Source organism: Pituophis catenifer, unplaced genomic scaffold (genome assembly GCF_029215685.1).
Source record: "Pituophis catenifer annectens isolate HBS135680 unplaced genomic scaffold, rPitCat1.0.hap2 SCAF_4, whole genome shotgun sequence".
Lineage (NCBI taxonomy): Eukaryota > Metazoa > Chordata > Lepidosauria > Squamata > Colubridae > Pituophis > Pituophis catenifer.
This window is the reverse complement of record NW_027256884.1, coordinates 26,866,818-26,887,609: the sequence shown is the minus strand read 5'-3', so window position 1 is coordinate 26,887,609 and position 20,792 is coordinate 26,866,818. Positions and strand designations below refer to the sequence as shown.

General features: G+C 33.6%; 1 protein-coding gene across 2 annotated transcripts in view; it reads left to right on the top strand.

Moving 5' to 3' along the window:
- Nucleotides 1–20,792, top strand: part of CLYBL (citramalyl-CoA lyase) — a 183,631-nt gene that overhangs the window by 154,058 nt on the left and 8,781 nt on the right. For both annotated transcript variants that reach the window (XR_011600369.1, XM_070943211.1), the window contains exons 3-7: nt 1,543–1,731; nt 5,782–5,883; nt 7,621–7,714; nt 9,168–9,335; nt 17,824–17,948. Coding sequence is in view for 1 of the 2 variants with exons in the window: in XM_070943211.1 (XP_070799312.1) it covers nt 1,543–1,731; nt 5,782–5,883; nt 7,621–7,714; nt 9,168–9,335; nt 17,824–17,948 (678 nt within the window). In the remaining variant the exon portion in view is untranslated. The remainder of the gene's footprint in view (nt 1–1,542; nt 1,732–5,781; nt 5,884–7,620; nt 7,715–9,167; nt 9,336–17,823; nt 17,949–20,792) is intronic.

The following is a 20,792-nucleotide window of genomic DNA, read 5'->3' as shown; positions in this document are numbered from 1 at the left end:
CACCAAACTGGCTCTGAATAATATATTACCCTGTTTCCCCCCAAAATAAGACATCCCCTGATAATAAGCCCAATTGGGCTTTTGAGCGCATGGCAATAAGGCCAAGCGCTTATTTCAGGGTTAAAAAAAATATAAGACAGGGTCTTATTTTCGGGAAAACACGGTATTAGTGTATCTAACATAGTATAATGTGAGAAATGTTCTGTTAACTGTAAACATGATTAATCGTTTCATGATTGACATTCAGTTATTGGGATTATATGTTAGCTAGTGGACCAAGTTAGTTCCTCTGTCCTTGAATTACATTTCCCATCAGTACTTGGCCAAAGTTAATGAATAATGAAGATCAATCGTGTATGTGCAGAGCTGCTTTTCCACTTCTGGACCCAATCATATTTTTTATTAGATCAGTAATTATCATGATCCCTTTATAAAAAAGAAAATCTCTTTCAAGATGATTTTGACCTCTGGTCACTCTGTACACACACACACACACACACACACACACACACACATTTATATTTCACTGATAAAGAAATAAAGGGAGAGTAGTATAGATCTATTTCAAGCTATTCAGCTCTCATCAGCTAGCCATACCCTTACTTATATATAAATTTTTATGATAACACTATGGAAATAGCCATCTATTTATTTTATATATGTATTTATTAAATTTATATGGCTTCCCATCTCTTGAAAAGTGACTCTGTGCAGTATAAGCAATAAAACTACATATTAAAAACACACAGATACAACAAATACAAAAATCACATTTAAAGTATCATAAAAACAAAGATTCTAAGTTTTTTGGGGAGGGGGGAGGGAATTATTTTCCACCTTACTGTATAGCTTTAGGCTAGAGGGCCAGTTTGGTCTAGTGGCTAAGGAACCACGATAGAAACCTGGAGACTGAGAGTTCTAGTCTCGCTATAGGCATGAAAGTCACTCTCTCTCTCTGAGCCCATGAGTTCAAGCTCAGGTGACAAGCCAGTCGTCAATCAATTCCTGTTGCAACCAAATGGATCGATACTCAGTTGATCTTTCAAAAGTGGAACCTGCACTTGTGAGAAAATGCTAGGAAGAAAAAAAATATATAGCCTTAGGATTCTTCAATGGAATTGTCTCATCCAAATGCCAATCAGATCCAACCCTGTTCAAGTTAAAGTGCTCTAGGTGCTACCATCTGCTATGACTCACAAATAGTTGATTAAACACATTAAATTGTGGCTAAGCCTAATTGCTTTTATTTTAAAAAGAATAGCACCTGAGCAGGTGTGTCCACAACGTATGGTCAAAAAGATCAAGATAGCATATACAATGCACGGGGGGGGGGGGGACTGAATTTCATCATCTTGACTTTTTTGACCACATCCCAGGCATACCCTTGCAATTATGTGACCTAGCCCAATCTTACTATATCATGATCTGTAATGCAGGTGAATTTCCCCATTGTTCACTTAATTAAACTTCATTTTTAAAAAGTTAGTTCTCAGTAAAACAATGCATTTGGTTTCTCTTTATCTTTTTCAAAAAAAAAAATAGGCAGAAGCTAGAATAAAAACTGTGGAAGCCCTTGAGAACTTTGACTTTGGTCAGACGGAGAAGTGTGTTAGGATCAATTCAGTGTCTAGTGGTCTTGCAGAAGAAGATATGAAGGTCATTTTGAAATCCAAGATTCTTCCTACTAGCCTGATGCTCCTGAAGGTTGACAACGTAGAAGAAATAAAATGGGTGAGTTTTATCTGCCATTACCTCAGATAAAGACTTGCGTCCAATTTCAGAAGGGAAGAAACAAAGTGATACCATGAAACAAATATGAAATACTTCTGCTGTTAGTATTTGATTCAGTTCATCTACTGTATAATTTACCCTTTTTGTTTTGGAATATCAAAAAGTAATTTATCTTCTCTTAAGCAAAAACTAAATCAGATTTGAGAATTGTGATGGTTGTCCTATGCAGTTCTAAGATATTGAACATAGTAGACTTTCTTAGCAGGGGAGAACCAAATCACATGAATACATTTAAAACTCTATTTTCAAGACCCACAGGACAAAGAGAATAGTTTGTAACCGCAGATGCATTATGTATGTATAAAAAGAGGTAGATTTAGAAATGCAATATTGATATATTAAGATTCAGTTTGGACAAAGTAAAATGAAACAAAAACTGTTAAGAATCAATGCTTCTGTTCATTATACTTGAAGCCTAACAGTCATGACATAGAATGTATTCTCCGTGTTAGAATATTTTGGTGGATGGAGGAAGCATTTTACCAACATGTGAAGAAATTATGGTGGAGATAGAAGGAAAGGTCACTCCCAAGGGCAGCCCAAAGAACAAACAGGAAGCTTTTAACTAGTGTTTTTAATTAGGAAAGATATTATTTCCTGTCCAGCCCTCTATGTCTTCCTTTTAAATTGCTGGCAGGTGTGTTTGTTTTTCATGACTGGCTTTTCAGCCAATAGAATCTGGAGATTGTAAATGATTAGTCTGTCAAATTGCATAAGAAAATGCTGAAACGGGCCTAATTATGCTATAATTGTGTTTACTATTGAAGAAGAATTTTCATTTCATTTTACCATATTATTTCTTGAGAATATTATTGAAGTCAATCAAGCTTCATTTTACTTTGTTTTCTGAGCCTGGTATAGGGATGAAGACAAGCACACATTAAATATAAAATCCATAAAGGAAAAATATGGGGACAAATAGATTCTGAAGTTCAATCACGTGTCCTCACCTAGTCTTCTATATCCACTAGTATTAAGTGGCCATAGGTTCTTTATAATTCTTGCCCAGTCAGCAAGTCAGGAGAGTATTATCCAGTAATTGAGTCTACTTCTTAATCGAATATCAGTGAAAGAAAACATTCCAACATTCATCAAACCTAATGTCCAGTATGTTCAAGCATACTCACAAGGAATCATTTCATTATTTTATCAGATTCAGTGGCTCTTTCAGACAGCAAGATTTACATTTATAATTGTATTTAACAACTGCTATAAAGAAGATTGAAAACTAATTCTATCTATTTTTCTTGCTTTTCTATTTTAACTTTTTTTCCTTTCTTGCAATTTTAGCTTTCTCTTTGATTTCTTTTTCTGTTCATTTTCTTTCTTTACATTAGTTTGTGTTAATATACTGGTGTACACACACACACACATACACACACACATATATATATAAAGTTTGTACTCTATATTTAAATAAACAAAAAATGTATTTTGTAGATATATAAAAGGCATATGTAAAAAGACAGCAGAATCTAAAGGCCTTTTGTTGATTGAACAAACAGCAGACTAACGCATCTGAGAGTTGGCTATGCATATTCATATTTCCACTCTATCCAAGGTTTTAGAATGGTTCAATAAACATTCTCTTGGTGTGAGTGGACTGGAGCCTCAACCTTGCCTTTTCCTGGAAGCAGAGCCCATCTTTCCTTCCCCAGCTCTTTCCTACAGGCGCTCCTCTTACTTTGCTTTTAAGATGGCTATTGCTATGGAAAGCTTTTGGCTGTTTATTTTTGTCCTTCATTTTGATTTATGCGAAGCCTAAAACCTGGAGACTGATGCACAACTAAAAGACGGGCTTACTTGTTTCCTTTTGTGTGAGAATCTCTTGCTCTCTCTTTGTCCTTCAGATGGGTACTTGTTTGACTGGCATGGCTTATTGGACTATAACAAGCCTAACTCTGGCTCTTTTGTTGTGGGACAATCCGCCCACAAATCCTGAACAGTGGGCATTCTTCCCAACACACTATCGGGTGTGCACTGGAATTGAAAGAATGGCTAAAGCCTGTGCCTTCATCCCCTCCCCAATCTTTGTTTTCTGTCTCCCCCCTTTCCTTTTTTCCAGCCCTCTCACTGAAATGAACACTTTACCAAGCCGGAAACATTTAATTGTCTCCTTTTGAAAAAAATTAATTGAAACTTCTCCACTAGTTGCCTTTTGTATTTGGTGCTAATAGTACTTAAAAGGGGAAAAAAGGAAGGAAGGAGGAAGACAAAAATAATTAAAATGGGAAAAAGAAACATTATAGGATCCAAACGTTACCTGATGGTCCCAAAATGCAAGACATAAAGATTTCAGCAGATACATAAAAGTAGCTCAGGGGAAGGGGGGGGGGGGCGCTTCCATTTTTTTAACCATTTAGCTTACAAAGAAGCTCCAATGTAAAATTTAAATTTTGAGTATGAACCAATTCTTGCCTGTGAAGTTATTAGCTATTAGCTATTAGTTATTAGCTTTGTTTGATTATCACACTGTTGGGTCTAGCATCAGATTGTGGCTGTGTCCATTTAATTGGAAATCAGGCCATTGGCCCTTACTTCTGAGTAGGGAGGTTGATAGAGGGTTGGGCTTCCTTCTTATTCCTTTTCTTGACTTTCTCCCCTTAATTCCTTACATTTTGGGGTTTACAAGCTTAGTGTGAAAAGATCGGAAAAGCAGTGGCAGTGGTGACAATGATGACTGTGCATGAAAAAGAGGGAAGGATGGAGAATATGCAGAAAGAATGTTTTGGTTTATTTTGACCTAATGTAAAGTTACTGCAAAGTGCTTAGAACCCTTTTCAAGATGCTGTGGTTCTATTTTCCTTTTGTTTTGGGGAGGGGTGAAATTTGGGGGGGTGGGGGAAGAGAAGCGCTAAAAGGGGAAATAACACCTCTAATCCAGTTTCTGGTAAATAGGCTGCCAGGTTTCAAAATGAGTTTCCTTTATATTAGTCAGAATATTATGCTAAGCCTTAAGCATTAGTTTTTTATGTTGCCATAGCAGCCTTATTCCTGCAGGGTTGTGACCTGTGATGATTACAGTACAAAGCTTATAGGGACTTGAAACCCCCTTTGAAGATGAAAAGTCTTTGATGGTTTATATTTATGCAAATCTCTTAGATATGATTTACCCAACTGAGACTGAATGGAGAGATGATTAAAATTCCCTTTCCCTTTGATACCCATTAATGGTTAAATATTCCTTAAATATAAAAATGATGCGAGATTTTTTTCCCCTCCTGTCTTTATTGACTAAAATTTACTTAGCATACCTGTGATATGTTTATCTTCCCACACATTGCTAGATCTGGACAGACATAATAGATTTACAATATACTGAGGTAGTTTCTCCCCCACCTTCTCTTTTGAAAAGGGAAAAAGAGAAAAAAAGAAATCTGTACAAGAGCTTTTGTATGTTCCCAGATGATAGATTTTGGAATCAGGGGTACCCCACCGGCAGCTCAGAGCTAGCTGTGAACTGCTCTCATGGAAAAAATTGGAAAGCTTTGGTCTTCAAAGAATTAAACTTCCTTTTTAAGGCCCTTCCTAGGTAAGCTAAAAAAATATGAAGAAAAGGCCTCCAGGACAAAGGGTAACAGGGCCGTGATGAATAATGTGGATGCCACTTTGGAAGGCTGGAAAAAATACACAGGCATGTCAGTGTCAGACATGAAAGAAAACAGAATGTCAGGTATATCAATCCTTCCTTGTTTTACAGATCCTGCTTATTTGCATTTAACAAAGGCAGGGTGATGATAGGTGTTAGGCAAATATGTGTGCAGCTAAACCTGTAGTGCTGAAAACAAAAGAGTAATGCCAGCATTCTTCAAGATAGGCCTATAACAACAGACTCAAAACACAGGGGCAGAGAATTGGGGCTAGCAATCTGGACTCTGGATTGCCTGCTTGGCTGGTCTGCAATTTTGTGCAAAGAAATTACAGACCATTTTTGTAGAGGTTTTAAAAAGCCCAGGCCTTAATATTATGTCCTCTCTGTAATGTTCCTAGTTTATAGAGAACTGTGCGTGGCATTTACAAGGCCGAACACTCATAGAGCCGATCAATTTCATTCCTTTTGTGGAAACTGCAATGGGCTTGCTCAATTTTAAGGTAAGAACGATCTGTTTAATTTAGCATGCGTGAATACAGTCCTAGGCTTATAGATTATACGTTCCGTTAAAGAAATAAATAACACCATCATAAATAGAAATGGGAAAGAAGCAAACTATTACGTTTTAAAAATTATATTGCTTTCATATTTTATATAAATCCATTCATTAGCCCTAATTATTCAGCTTTACATGACATAGCTGCATCTGGCATAACTGCTTTCTTCTGTACTGCTGCAATTACTTTAAGCTTATATTAATATACTGAATAAAAGACACGCAAGTCTCAAAAATAGCCCCAAATAGTTAAGAGTGTTTCTAAATATTCTAACAACTCTCATGATTTATTTTCTCTCATTTGCCTTTGAATTTTAGGTATCATATTAAATATTTTAAAAGCATTTTAAAATGTAATTGAAAGAATATTGGAGATTTATTTTTCTCCAATATTCTTTCTTAGATTTTTTTTTTAATGTACATGCTCAACTGGCCCTAACAGTTAAAAAAAAATACATGAAAATTTCCAGGATGTAATATCTGCATGACATGACTCTGTGCACAATCTCTTTCTCTTCTTGGCCCCAGAAATCCATTTTCTACCTCCTCCCCCATCTCAATGGTGATGAATGCATGCAGATAACCTATTTTTGGCATCCGGCCTGCAGTTTTCTGTGGAAGAAAGATATTAATGCTGAAATTGAGTGCAGCCCAGTCAGGCCAAGATTTTTTGTAAAAGTTTGGTGTTATTCGAAGGAGCTGCTGGGAGGCCCTTGTGATTAGTGTGTTAATATAAATCCCAGTTTCAGAAATTTCTTTTTCAATATAGGCTAAAGAAATACTAATTATACATCTTAATGCAAAAAGTTTAAGTACTTCCTCCTCTCTTTTAATTAATATTATGCCTTTCCTCAAAAGTGAAACCCAAAGGAAAAGAACAATTAAATTCTGCCCTGAAAAAATATCAACTATGATTTCCTATGCTTAGGAGTTGTAGAGATTAAAGTAGCATCACAGGTACTGATTATGTCTGCTTAACGTATTGCTTAAAATAATAAATACAAACAACTGAACTTATTTTAGCACTGGTAATTCACAAGAAGATCCTTGCCAGAATTGCATTATTGCTGTCTACCAAATTATATTTCTAAATAAATAAATATTTTATTATTCAAAGCTTGCAATGATACTGGGATTGGTGCATTTGGAAAATCCCCAAGGTATCATTTGCTTTTCATTTTCTATGCTACTTGTTGCATTTTATATCTCCTGTAATTATATTAATTTGAAGATATCCAAGGAGCATCAGTTGATAACATACCATATGCTGCCTATTAAATTGTGAGTAGTTGCAATCTCCATCTGCAGTGTATTAAACCAAATATGCTTCAGTTGTGTTTCTCTGCAGTGCTAAATATTTTGGAATCTTTTAAAAAGTTCCATACTGTAAACACCATGTAGTGGTTTTTATTTTTTTTATTGCTTTATTAAATCCAAAAGTAGTTGCCACATTGGAAAACTTTATCAGAAAAACTAACAGGGAAATAAAATACTGTATTCTGCATTTTAATTTTAATTATACGGCATTTTTGCATCCAGAATATGTATTTTTTTTAATTTGTGTGTGGCTATCATTTGTTATTATTTTAGGATAAGGAATATAGTAAAAAGTATATTTTTTATTACAAAACTAATTTTTGAAATGCTGCTTCTTGTATTAATATTTGTGTTGCACTTACAGGCTGTTTGTGAAGAAACTCTGAGAAGAGAACCACAGGTTGGCCTTCATTTAGACGCTGTGGTATTTGGAGGCGAGGATTTTCGTGCCAGTATAGGTATTTCCTTTTTAAAGGAATATGTTAATTCAGTGGTAGTTATGATACTGTGCTCCATTCAGTTTTCATAAACCTACTTAAACCTACAGTAAATATATTTGACTATATCTGATTGTAATTCTATGATAAATGTTTGCATTATCTTTATAGGCTAAAGAGTACCAGAATTTTGTAATTTTTGAAAAAAAAAAAGAAAATAGAAAATTCTGTTTACTGGCTCATAAAAAATAATGTAAGATTTTATGGGGGAAGTTAATAATGAAACCATCTCTTTATATGCACATTTAACATTTTTTTTAAAAAATTCTCGAAGTAATATTAGTGTGTATATGATGTAATATTTTGGTGTACGAACTATGAACTATTCTTAATATTTTAGCAATCTGTCTTTATTTGCATGTCTATTTTATTGCACGCATCTTAACATATGTGCTTGCTGCCTGGGGATACAAGAATTGTAAACCAAGACATATGGAGGGTACCAGATTAAAAAAAAAAGCCATGGGCAAATAATTTATTTTTATTGCCTCTGTATCTTCAGATGCTGTTTATCATTTTTCAAAAAGTAAACAAGGTCAGCAGCTTTTCTTTTTACTATTCACTTATGGCAGGTGCCTAAGTGTGAACTGTATTGCCTAATAAGAACTCGTGGATTATCTTCCCACAATGCAGGATTCCATATTTAATTGACTATAGCTTGGGGAATTAACTCAATTTCCTAGATCCATACTGAGTTATAAATTTATCATGTTGGGTGCTTTCCACACACACTAAGCCACAGACTAGACAGTCATATTCTAGTCTGACATGTGGACCCAACCTCTGATCACAATGCAGTTTAGAATCAGTCCTTCCAAAAGAAAGGAATTCAATATATAATGATGAATAATAAGATCTTCAGCAGATTTCTTGTGAATCCTACAAAACAGATCTCAAATATTCCACAAGGTATTACATATAAACATTCTTCCCAAGTTAAAATTTTAAATTTGAATAAATTATAAGAGAAATTAGTATACTTACATAAGTGTAATGTATTTAACCAAAACGTTTCTTTATGATATCAAAAAAAGAAATTTTAGATGCATTTAGTGGCACTACTCTGGATTAAATGAGTTCAGCAACATTTAAGGATATTTTCTTAATGTTTGTTTATGTTTTATTATATTCATAACTTTGTAGTGGGCCTTTTTAACAAATAAAAATAGATGATAGCAAAACTAAATGAAAATTATTAAAAAGAGATGTAGCAAGAAGCTTTTGCAGAAAGCAAGTGTCTGTGAGTTGAATAATATTCTTTGAACCATGTCTTTAAAATTGTGATCACATAACAAATATCTTATTGTCTTTCTTTTGCAAATGAAAAATAAATGTATTCTTAACTAAAGCTCTGTTGCAAACATTTGTAATATAAGAATTAAATTTATATCCACAATGTGGTTTTTTGTTTCAGGTTCAACAAGTAGTAAAGACACTCATGATATTCTTTATGCACGGCAAAAAATTATCGTCACAGCGAAGGCTTTTGGCTTGCAGGCCATAGACCTTGTCTATATAGACTTCCAGGATGATGATGGGCTACGTCAGCAATCAAAAGAGGGTGCCTCAATGGGTTTTACTGGTATGCCTTTTAGTTAATATTTCAAATATGTTAATCTTCTTCTTAATCCTAGACTAGATACGATACTGGAGTTTGCTTCGTAAATTAAGCCTACTTGGTGGATGGTCAAAGAAGTCTAAACACTATAAACTTTTCAGAATTTATGCTTGTAAAACAGCAGATGAAAGACTCAAGGTGGAAAAATTAAGCCCTTAAAATTCTTTCAACGTATCACACCCTGGTGTCATTCTTTTATTAGCAAAAGTACAATATAAACAATGCGTAGTCTCCTGCCCTTACCATTCAGGCGAGACATAATCTTGGCCAAAAATCTGGGCACATTCCGTTTTCCCATTCAGCGAGCCTGCAGGCATACTTTCATGCTCAAAAATTGTTCCCACCGCACTTTGAATGTCAGAGGTTTTAAAAGTCTTTAGCTGATTTGACCAAAACTTTCTCCTATATACAAATAGCTATTATAGATTCAATTGAATAAGTGGGGGGAAATGTTGAGAGCCAGCGTTTTAATATATGAGAAGCCCCCACCCCCACCCCGTATGCTAATTCAGCTTTGATAGCTATTTTCTTGTCAGTCTTCTCTGAGCTGCTGTCCTGTATTCTGACTTGTTTCCCAGTAATTGCCTGTTCACCTGATGACACCTACGGGAACTGGCAAGACTGCACAATCAAGCAAGCTTCTTACAGCCAGCCACTGTAACCTAGGCATTTCACCCATGATTGGTACACTAGATCATACAAGCACCCCTGTGAGATGCGACACATAACAAAGATTGCAGCTTCGTGATAAAAATCAGCTACTTAGCTCACACATGCAGTCTTTAATGTGCTTTGAAAAATAACAGCACCAACATTGCAGCGATATATTTCATTTGTTTTAGATAGAAGATATGCAGGTTTTAATACCAGGGAGTTCTTAATCTAATAAGAGGCAAGTTTTAAATGAAAAGATCTGATTCCAAACATGATATCTTGCTGGCTTCTGGGGAAATTAAAACTGAAAGAACTGCCTGAATTGCTAGGTGGCATGGAGAATACTTATCCTGAAAAATACAGACACAAACACACACACTCACACAAGCTAGTTGGATTTGTTTTCCATTCTTCTAAATAAGAACTTACAAAAAGAATCAACCAATGAATTGATTAACAGCAAAATTTGTGCATGTTTCCCAGTCGCTTGATTAAAATTTTTTTGCTAATATTATTTTATAGCAAAAAGATAAAATCTCCCTCAAATTGAATTTGACTTCTATGTCTGTCTTGTTCTCTTGACAACATAGAAGTGGTTTCTCATTGCCTCCTTCCAATCTGTGCTCCAACTTTCTAAGCTCTGATGGTCGCCATTAATTAGAACTTCTGAATATTTCAAGATTGGTCCCAGTGACCTAAGGATCTACTTACTCTTAACAAAAGAAAATCTTTCCTTGAAAAATTGTTTGGAAAAAGACCTTTTCACCTGCATTAAAGCTAGCTCAGTGATAACTAATCTAATTTTTTTAAAAAAAAATCATAGGAGTGGCCCATCGCAATGTTTTTTTAAAATTTCATTTTTGTGCTACCATTAGCATTTGCTGTTACTGATGTATATCTTTTTAACACATGATGAGTATTTCCTATTGATATTATTAGGTTTAAAGTTGGTCAGCAGCATTACAGCTTGCTTTGCTTGTTGCTGTGTTATAACACAGCAGCTATAGAATTTTCCCCATGTAGTTTAAAGTATTTCAGCTTGACCCTACAAACCTTATTCCATTATCATATTTGCTTATAGCCAAATTACAACCTTTTATCAAACAAACAGTTTTATAAAAATGAGTTCAATGATTGTTTAGAAGAAGGTTGGATCTTCTAAATAAGATCCTATCTTATTTGAGAGTCCACTCAGAAGCTCGTTAGCTACTTTAAAGAGTTCTGCTATATGACCAGGATTGAATTTTTAAAGAATAAAATGCTCTTCCTAATTCAGTGGTATCCTGTACGTGATTTACAGGCACAATGGCTTAGGTTATCAACATATCATTTTTAATCGTGTGAGCATTTTCTCAAAAAAGAAAGAGCTTCATCAGTTTTAAAATTCAGCTGAAGAGAAGGTTGGTTTTGTCAACCTGGTCAAATGGGAAATGGGAAATTAAGTATGGAGGTGAAGGCCGGAGGAAAATTCTGCAACCCATCTAGCCAACGGATCTTTACTTTCCAGAAGAAGGAAATAACAAACCAATTTTTATTGTTGCCTATCTGTAAGAACGTGGCTGAAGCATTCAAACAAGTTCCAGGTATATATTATGGATTGAATGATGATGAATGATTAGTGTCACTTAGAAACCTGAATAAAAGTGCCAGGATGCTATGATCTGGAGAACATGCAGCCAGAAAGAAAAGATTCAGTACACTTACCTTTGAAAACAATTGGAAGGCAAAACTGAAGGGAGATGGGATCCCAAAATTTTAAAGACAATAATAGCTGTCAGAACAACAACTTTCCTTAAAACTGAAAAAAATTGGAGAATGGGAAGATCAATATCTAACTTTAAATGCCAAGAAGAAAGAATAAAAGAATAAATACTTTGATCAAGAATATCACCAAGCAGAGGGAAAGAGAAACACGAGACGTAGTTTTAAGAAAATCTTGAGAAATCATAGGAAAAAGTAAGGAATATTAATTACAGTAGAGATCTATTACAGCAAATAAAGCTGAAAAGGATGTACTGAACCCTTATATAAATTAAAGTACAAAATGATAATGACAAAAATATGCTTATTTGAGACAGAGAGCACTGGAAAGACACCAGCCTAGAAACTGGAAATAATTGGAGGTTACACGGAACTGAAGAAATAAAAAGGAATGTACAAATTTCTGACTTATTGTACTGATTCCTCACACCAAAAAATTTTAGCTTATGAACTTAGAAAAAAACAATAATACCAAATATGGAAAGAGAATAAAGCCAAATGAACTATCAAGTATCAAAAAAGGCAGAGACACAAGGTCAGAAAGTGAATACTGTAGAACGTATATACTAGATGGAAGAAATGAATACAGTAAGGAAGTAGAGCTTGCTTCATTGTACAACGCAAGGTTATAGATTGTAAAAAAAGGATATTATCCCAATTCTATTTAATTTACAATGATTATTGTGATAATTTACAGTCATTGTGTGTGAGTATTTGGGACTCTAATATGGATTGTAGACTTGGAAATTATGTTATCTATATCAGAGTCCCAAACACTAACTATTAGAGATATGACATTATTGTTTAAGCCAAAAGTAAGCAAGACTTAGAAAAACTTATTATGAAAATAAAAAAAGAGAAAGTGAAGAATCAGACTTAAGGTATAATATTGCATATGCTGTTAGTGTCAACCAGCCTACCTAATTATATGTTCACTTAAACCTAACAGCGAAGAAGTGAATTTTGTTGAAGAAAAGATGATGAAGAACAAGGATATTTCTATCACAGCAAAGAACAAGACAGTTAAAGCACTGGTCTTCCCAGTGGCTCCTGGCTATGAAAGGTTGCACATTAAGAAAGAATGAAAGAAGATGTTTTCAAATTATCAATCTAGAGATATTTTCTGAGGGTACCATGGAATGCAAGAAAAACTCCACATCAAATGAAAACTGATAGTTCTCTTGAAGTAGGAACAGCAAGCAGAAATTCACATACTTTGGACCTGTGATTCAAGCTGATAGATAAGGGACTAGAAAAATCAACTATGCCTCGCAAGTTTGAGAAGACAACAGATAATAAAGAAGATGGATGAATCAAAGAAATTACAGATCTGTCCCTGGAAGAGCTACAAGTTGTGACTAAAGGCAGATCAAAATATCAAGCATTTGTCCACATAAGTACCATAAATTTAAAACTTGATAACACATAGCTAACTGGAGAATTAACACTAATGGCAGGCAGGTCCAGATGATATTAAATTTCTAATACATTCCTTTATACAATCCTTTATAATACATTCTCAAGATGGCCACTTTACCTCAACTTTACCACTGTTGGTTCAGAACCTTGAAATGATTAACCAACCAGCCATCTGTTGGAGAATCAAAATCAAATAAATTACCCTCAATATTTGTTAGCATGTACCTCCAAGTATCAGTTTACTATTTTATCCCCAAATAAAGGTTATATAATAATAATCCTATCTGGTTCTGTATAGGATTGGGCTAAGTATTAATATACAGGTATAGACTTGGTCAATTTCACAATGGATTTTGCAGATTTCTAAACACTTACCCATTCAAGATAAATATGAAATCTTAAGACAATTATGTTTCGTATTTCTATAGGTGGGCAGAGAGCAAGATGTTGACAATAGTTGATTTGTAGAGCAAATTGAGCCTAATCTAGAATTTCATAACTCCATGCTATTTCCCATTTGAGGTTTCTCTGAGTTATGGGCCTCATGTAAAATATATAGAACCCAAATTCAGATTCTGAAATGTTTCTTACACAACCTGGCAATTTTTCTTCAAATTCAAAAAGTCCTAGCTTTCAGCTTTTGTTGCTTTGTTTGATAAAACCATTTCAGGATATTTTTGAATGCAGAAGTAGATAGATGAGGATATGACACCAGGATAATTTCTGGAAAATATTGAAGAAGAGCTGAGATGGTTTGCTATCATCTAACTTTCTCATCTAATATACTGTTTAAAATTTTGTTTCTTCCAGCTTCCTCTTTAACTTTACACTGACAGCATAAAAAAAGCAGAAAACAACAAATTTGCATATTAGCATCTACTTGACACAACTTCTTCTATTTAAAACTACACTTGGAGCAATATTATCAGAAAAGTGTGATAGCTTTTACCATGGCTATCAATAATGTTGGCTAAGAATGACTTTGATAGGAAGGATCCATATGCAGTCATATACGGGAGAAGGAGTATCAACAAAGTTAAGATGACAATTTCAGCTGTATGATCAAAGCCTTGTTCCTTTATTGGAAGAAACTAAAACAAAATCTCTTATCATTGAACTAGTGCATGAATACATCCCTCAAGGCTTTTTGCCTTCATGTAATAAAAAGTATGCATATACACATATTTTTTAAAAAATGTTGACATTTAATATAATTTTAGAACCCATAATTTCTCATACAGTTTTAATTTTTTAATATATTTTTATTAAAAGTTTTAAGAACTAATAAGAACTACAACAAATGAAATTAGAAAGAAAAAGTGAAAAATAAAAAAGGAACATAAAAAGCTAAAAGTGCAATAAGTCGATAGACATTTCCAGTCACCAATAAATGTGGATATTGTCTTTTCGCTAATGAAAGATGCTACTTTATCCATCTCAGTAAGTTTTGTCAATTTCACTAGTCATTCCTCCATAGTGGGTAGCACCAACCACTAGTCATCTACTGTCCTTAATGATAATCTGTATTTCTTCACAATATAAAATGTATTATTGACTCTTTATCCATTTAAAATCTTCCTGAATCAAATCTTGTTCATTCCCAGAAAAAGACAACTCACCAAGAGTCTTGAGAATTTTTGATCTTCTCTCCTGTTCGGAATATCTCTCTTAGATTGTAAATTACTAAATTATATGTCTGTAAAGGCTGCTTAGTTGTTAAAGTCATGCTGATAATCTCTTGACTCCTAAATCGCTCAACTTGCAATCTGCCACAAGAAACTCAATTCCTGTGGTCTCCTTGTGAGGAGAAGCTCTGCTAGGGCAGAAGTGGACAATCCTCCAAACTCTTCTTCTTTTTGAAAGATTTTTGCAAGCCAGAACCTGGCTCCTGGCCGCTAATTTCACTGTGTGGATGTCTGTGCTCATGGAGCCACTCATAGGGACATCTAACTTACCATAGGTCCTCATCTGGAAGTCGAATTTCTTCAATTTCTTCAATTCCAGTTAAAACGTTCTTATGAAAAACATTCATAATGAACTTTTCAGAACTACTATGGTGAAAGAAATGTAACATGACTTCCAGTTTTATTTTCATATTCATTCAGTAATAAATAAAAAAATTAATTTCATACAAATATACAAAGTACAACTGATCACTGACTCATAGTACCTCTCTGTTTTGTAATTCTGCATGCCCCCTCCAAATTTATTTGATACCAAAAATATTTGTTTTTTAAAAATATCACTGTTAGTTCCTACCAAAGGTTCTTAAATTCCTTCTTTTACCTTAAAACTTTTACTGTATAAATAGTATGAATTAAGTATAAATCCCATATTAGTCTTTGTCCTGGATTGCCCTAGCTATGAAATAGATATAAGATCCCTATGTGTATAGCTTTTATATGCATTGTATATTATACATATTTAATCAACATTCTGAAATGCATTGTAGTTTTTTAAGGCCATATTTGATAACTTTATTTTTATTTTCATTTTATATCCAATTTATATACCGCCCTTCTCCCTGAGGACTCAGGGCGGTGTACAACCGAATAAAAACATAAATTACAAACATTAAAATAGTATTAAAAGAATATATATAAATTTGGCCCCGTAATTTAAGAACAATAACAAACCCATTTAAAACATTTAAAAAATTAAGAAAAAAAGTTAAGCCAGCCCGGCTTGCTGAAAAAAGAAGGTTTTAAGGGCACGACGGAAGGCACCGAGGTCTTGGATTCTCCTTATCTCTGGGGGCAGTTGGTTCCAGAGGGTGGGTGCCCCCACAGAGAAGGCCCTCCCCCTGGGGGTCACCAGCCCACATTGTTTGGCTGATGGCACCCCAAGGAGGCCCTCTCTGTGGGAGCGCACAGGTCGATGGGAGGCCGTCGGTAGCAGCAGGTACTATTAATCTTTAGAGCCTAGAGATTTATATTAAGACCTTGGGTTTAATTCAGATTTGGCCATACTAACAGGAAACCATTTAAGATCAATGAAGTCTATGTTAGTCGTGACTGTCTCCAGCGAATTCTGTTGGACACTTAAGAACACAAGGTATTTGGATATACAAGGAACAATAACATGCAATTGCAGCTTTTTAGTGTTTTGCTGATCTTAAAAGATTGAAGGCCTTTTGCCCTGTATATAATTTTAAAATTCCACCCACATTTTATTAAAAAAAGTCTCAATTTAAAATTTTGAATTAAAATTTAATTTAACAATAATTTTGAGATTCCTGTTTTCAAAAACAATGCTTCTTTTGAAATATATTTTATTGGGGCTTTCATCATGAAATATTTGTGCAAAATTGTTCTGAAATTATAATTTAATTGCTTACAAGTATAATAGAGTGCAAATTCAGTACGTCAGTATGTTGTTCATTCTTGTGACATAACTTCAAATATCTTAATTTGGAAAAATCAAAATTTGAGCAGGACACTAATGTTTTTAGAGCAATCATTTGTTTTACAACGTAGCCATAGAACAGCTGAAAATAAATACCTGAAAGTTATGGAGCAGCTGAATCTCACATTACAAATACCTCAATTATAAGTGATAACATAATTAAAATCTGAAAAAAATAATGTAAATTGTGGTTTCTAAAGGGTATCTTTAGCTTAAAACAGATCTCTATATTAATACATTCCTGTAGACATGGACAAAATTGACCCTAAATCTTTTAAAAGTGGAAGCAAATCATTAAAAATAGTTTTCTTTCCCCTTAGAATTTCTAAAATAAAATAAATAATAATCTGCACTCTACATATAAAATTATGACTATATACTATGGATAAAATTAAGCACTATACTATTGAAATTCAAAATACTGAAAGAATTATATATTTCTTCCTGATGAATAATTTGTCATGTACTTCTTGAAAGTACATGATGTCATTTAATTATTTTTAATTGTTTTTCTTGTTCAAGAAATATATTTCAATCATTTTTCAGTATTTCCAAGTACTGTATACAGAAGATACTTTTTTAAAAAAATGAAACACACGCTATATTGTAATTACAAAATTGTGAAGAAAAAATGTAAAATGTTAATTCGTTGAGCACTTTCAGTTAATTTTTATGTACAGTAGTTTGTCTTGGCTGGCCAAGCAAGAGCAAAATGGTAATCATATTAGAAAAAATATAATCCATGTTGTATCATTTCATTAAGAAAGAGAACATTTGCATGGATCCTGTCTAATATTTGTGAAGTCTTCGTTTTGATATGGAACAAGCTATAAATAAAATAAATCGCCATAAGTCTGTATTGATATTAACTACATAAGGAATATTTTCAATGAACTTATTTAGAATTATAAAGTATTACCCTGTGCTTTATGTTTAGGTATAGAAGTTCATTTCAGAATTAATTTAAATTCTGGTTTGAATAAAAATTTGCCAAACAGGTTAATTTCAAAAGGGAGCTAATTTTAAGATGATGATGATGATGATGATGATGATGATGATGATGATGATGATGATGATGATAGTTCTAGTGGTAATAATAATAGTAATGGGAAACTGTTAAACATGCATATGCATGCAGAACTAGCAATTACAACATTTTGCTAGAACATCTGCTTGTTAATGCTGACTCTATGGTTATTAATCCTGTTTGTAGGTAAGCAGGTGATCCACCCTAATCAAGTTGCCATTGTCCAGGAACAATTCTCCCCAAGCCTTGAAAAAATAAAGTGGGCACAGGAACTGATTACAGCTTTTGAAGAACATCAGCATGTAGGAAAGGTAAAAGGTTTTCTTCAAGACTTAGAATGTGGATTCAAATGAAAATCAGTGTCAAGTGTTCCTTGGGGGGATTTAGATGAATCTGTTAAAAGATACAGTAATACATATATAGAATACATTGAATAATAGTATTTTTATCCAGGACACAGTTGTTGGGAAACAGGGTTGTGTCAAAATTTATGCCATTTTGGCTTTAAATAAAAACAATCTTCCTGAAATCATTGAATTTCTAATCTTTTAAATAAATGTAGATTACGTATTTATCCTCCAGTTAGTTCATTCCACTAAGGTTATACTGGGTTTTATCTTACAAAGATATTTGTTAAGGTCGTAATTGAAAATCAGTGCTTCTTTCTTTACAGTGAGGGATTCTTTGCAGTCTTTCAGTCAAATTTAAAGGGCAGCCTTACAAAATACCCTACTAATTTCAAGAGCATTATTTAATTATACACACTTGTTTTAGGTTTTTTTAATTACCTGCTCTGCCCAAATAGCAGGTACCAGTTATTTTTCTAGTCACAAACTACAGTGTTCCTGACAAGGTGGAGGCACTTTTATTGCAAAGTGAAGTCAGAATACATGAAAACCTTTTTTTTTTGTCTGAAGGTTCTTTTAATATTAAAGACGGCATACTAGCACTCATATATGATTGTTCCTAATTTAGTGCATCATTGAATCTCGTGTTGCCTGCTCTGTGGGTTTCTGCTATGTAAACATTGTGGTGATAAAGCACAATCTGTCTTCACTTTGTGCCAGTAACACTTAAATTAGGGGTCGCCTGAAGGAAAATTTTATGCTAGCTACAGCATTGTCAGCTAATTATCTTAAAGGTTGTTTGCTAGAACGTAGTTTACCACTTGGGGGGGGGGGAGTTGAAATTAAATGTGCTTCTTTTAGAAAGAGCCAAATCTGACATGCTTATCAAGCCAGCAAAGTTGTCCAGAAGTGCAGAAGAAAAAGTGTGATCCTTTTGGTGCAATTTACCCAATATTTGATTGCCAAAATACAATATTCTTAGTAAAGCCAAGTACACACATACAGAGCCACACAGAAAACCTCACAAGTGCATATGGATTGCTGGCTGCCTCTTATAAAGCCCATTAACACTAAGCTGAGCTATGAAAATATATAGTGTGCTGAATAGGAATTGCATTTTTATGTCTTCTGTTCTCTGTTTTAAAGAAATACTTAGAACTCATAAGCTATTGACGTTTTATACTCTTTTGTATTGTTGAAATGTGGACATATTCAATATCAAACTCTTCCGGAGCTATGGCTTAAACCACCACAGTATCATTGCTAGCATTCTAGGATGCTAGGATAACTAGCATTCTCATAAATAAAACATTATCAAGTAATTCCAAAGATATTTTAGCTACAGGTCCCTTCAAACTATTGGTGTATTTAACACTGCAACTTACTTAGCATGATTTTGAAATAAATTGAGATAAATTATCTACAATTAAGGACAGATAAAGACTCTTTTACAGAGTATCTTACCTACTTTGCAACTGCCTATAAAATGTAGTCATGGAAATTGAAGGTTCTGTGTGACCTGCTATTAACACTGAATATTATAAATATGGCACTGGATATTCATTCTGGATTAAATGCCGACCTCATTAAAGAAAGTGAGAGGGTTAGCACTGACTTCGGTAACAGCCTAGCGTCATTCAGTGGGTTGAAGCAAAATGCTGTTTAAGCAGTGCTTCCTGGAAATCTTTAATCAAAATTGGAAAGTACAAGGCGTAAAAATCTGACTCTTGAAAAACCAGCCCAAATCTGACTACTTAATTTCTCCAAAGAACTGCCTTTCACTTATGGAGATGGCACTAATATTTTCATCACAATTTTCATCACAACTTAATTTTGAAATGTTCCATTTTAACATAGATAACTAAATATCTTAAACTGAAATTGTGAGTGTTGTCCTTAATTGTATTAATATATTACTTATTTTCTTTGTAAATTTACACACTAATATTAAAATGCCAGCTTTTCCACTTTGTTTCGTCCTATTTTTTTTATTAAGCTAAAGCTTTAAATTTCAGTGAAGCAGGAACAGAACTTTAGTTTGATACTGTTAAGCCTTGCATGAGGAGAAAAATGTGAACATGTTTATATATGTGTGTGTGCATTAATCAAAACTGAAAGCCTGGAAAAAAATGAAACACAAAGAATTAGAAGACTAGTCTGCTCTCCGATAAATTGCTAATCTTCAACCACTGAAATTACAGCTTGTTGTTAATTGGAAATTCTTAGCAAACTAAGTTTGATGCCAACACTGGACAATAGTTTATATTCACACGAAGCAAACAGTTCCCGTTATTTGTCATAATCTGGAGAGTATAGAAATATTTGCTTTGAGGGAATCTGAAATATGATAGGATATTTTAACTAAGGCATTCTAACATTATGATCGTTTTGAAATTTTAGACATCCAATAAAATCAAAATGTTTTTGTTTTATTAAAAAAAATTGCTAGTAAAAACATTCAAAAAGAGTAATAAAGTAAGGCATATTTTATTTAAATAGTATGCTATATATCTTCTCTTCATACAACTCTTCATACAACTATAAAAAGCTGAATTAATCAACATTTAACTGAGATTCTTCAGTTATGTTTTTGCTAAGTTTTCATTCATAAGAAATAAATATTTAAGTAGAATTCTTTCAAAACATATTCTAAAGAAGCATATATTTATTACACTGTTTCTTGAGATTTAAATAATACAATAACTACCTACTACAATTTAAAAAAATTAAATCTGCACAATTTTTATCATTTTCTAAAATATTCTCAAAGCAATTCACAGTAAAATATAAGTATAATGTGATTAATTT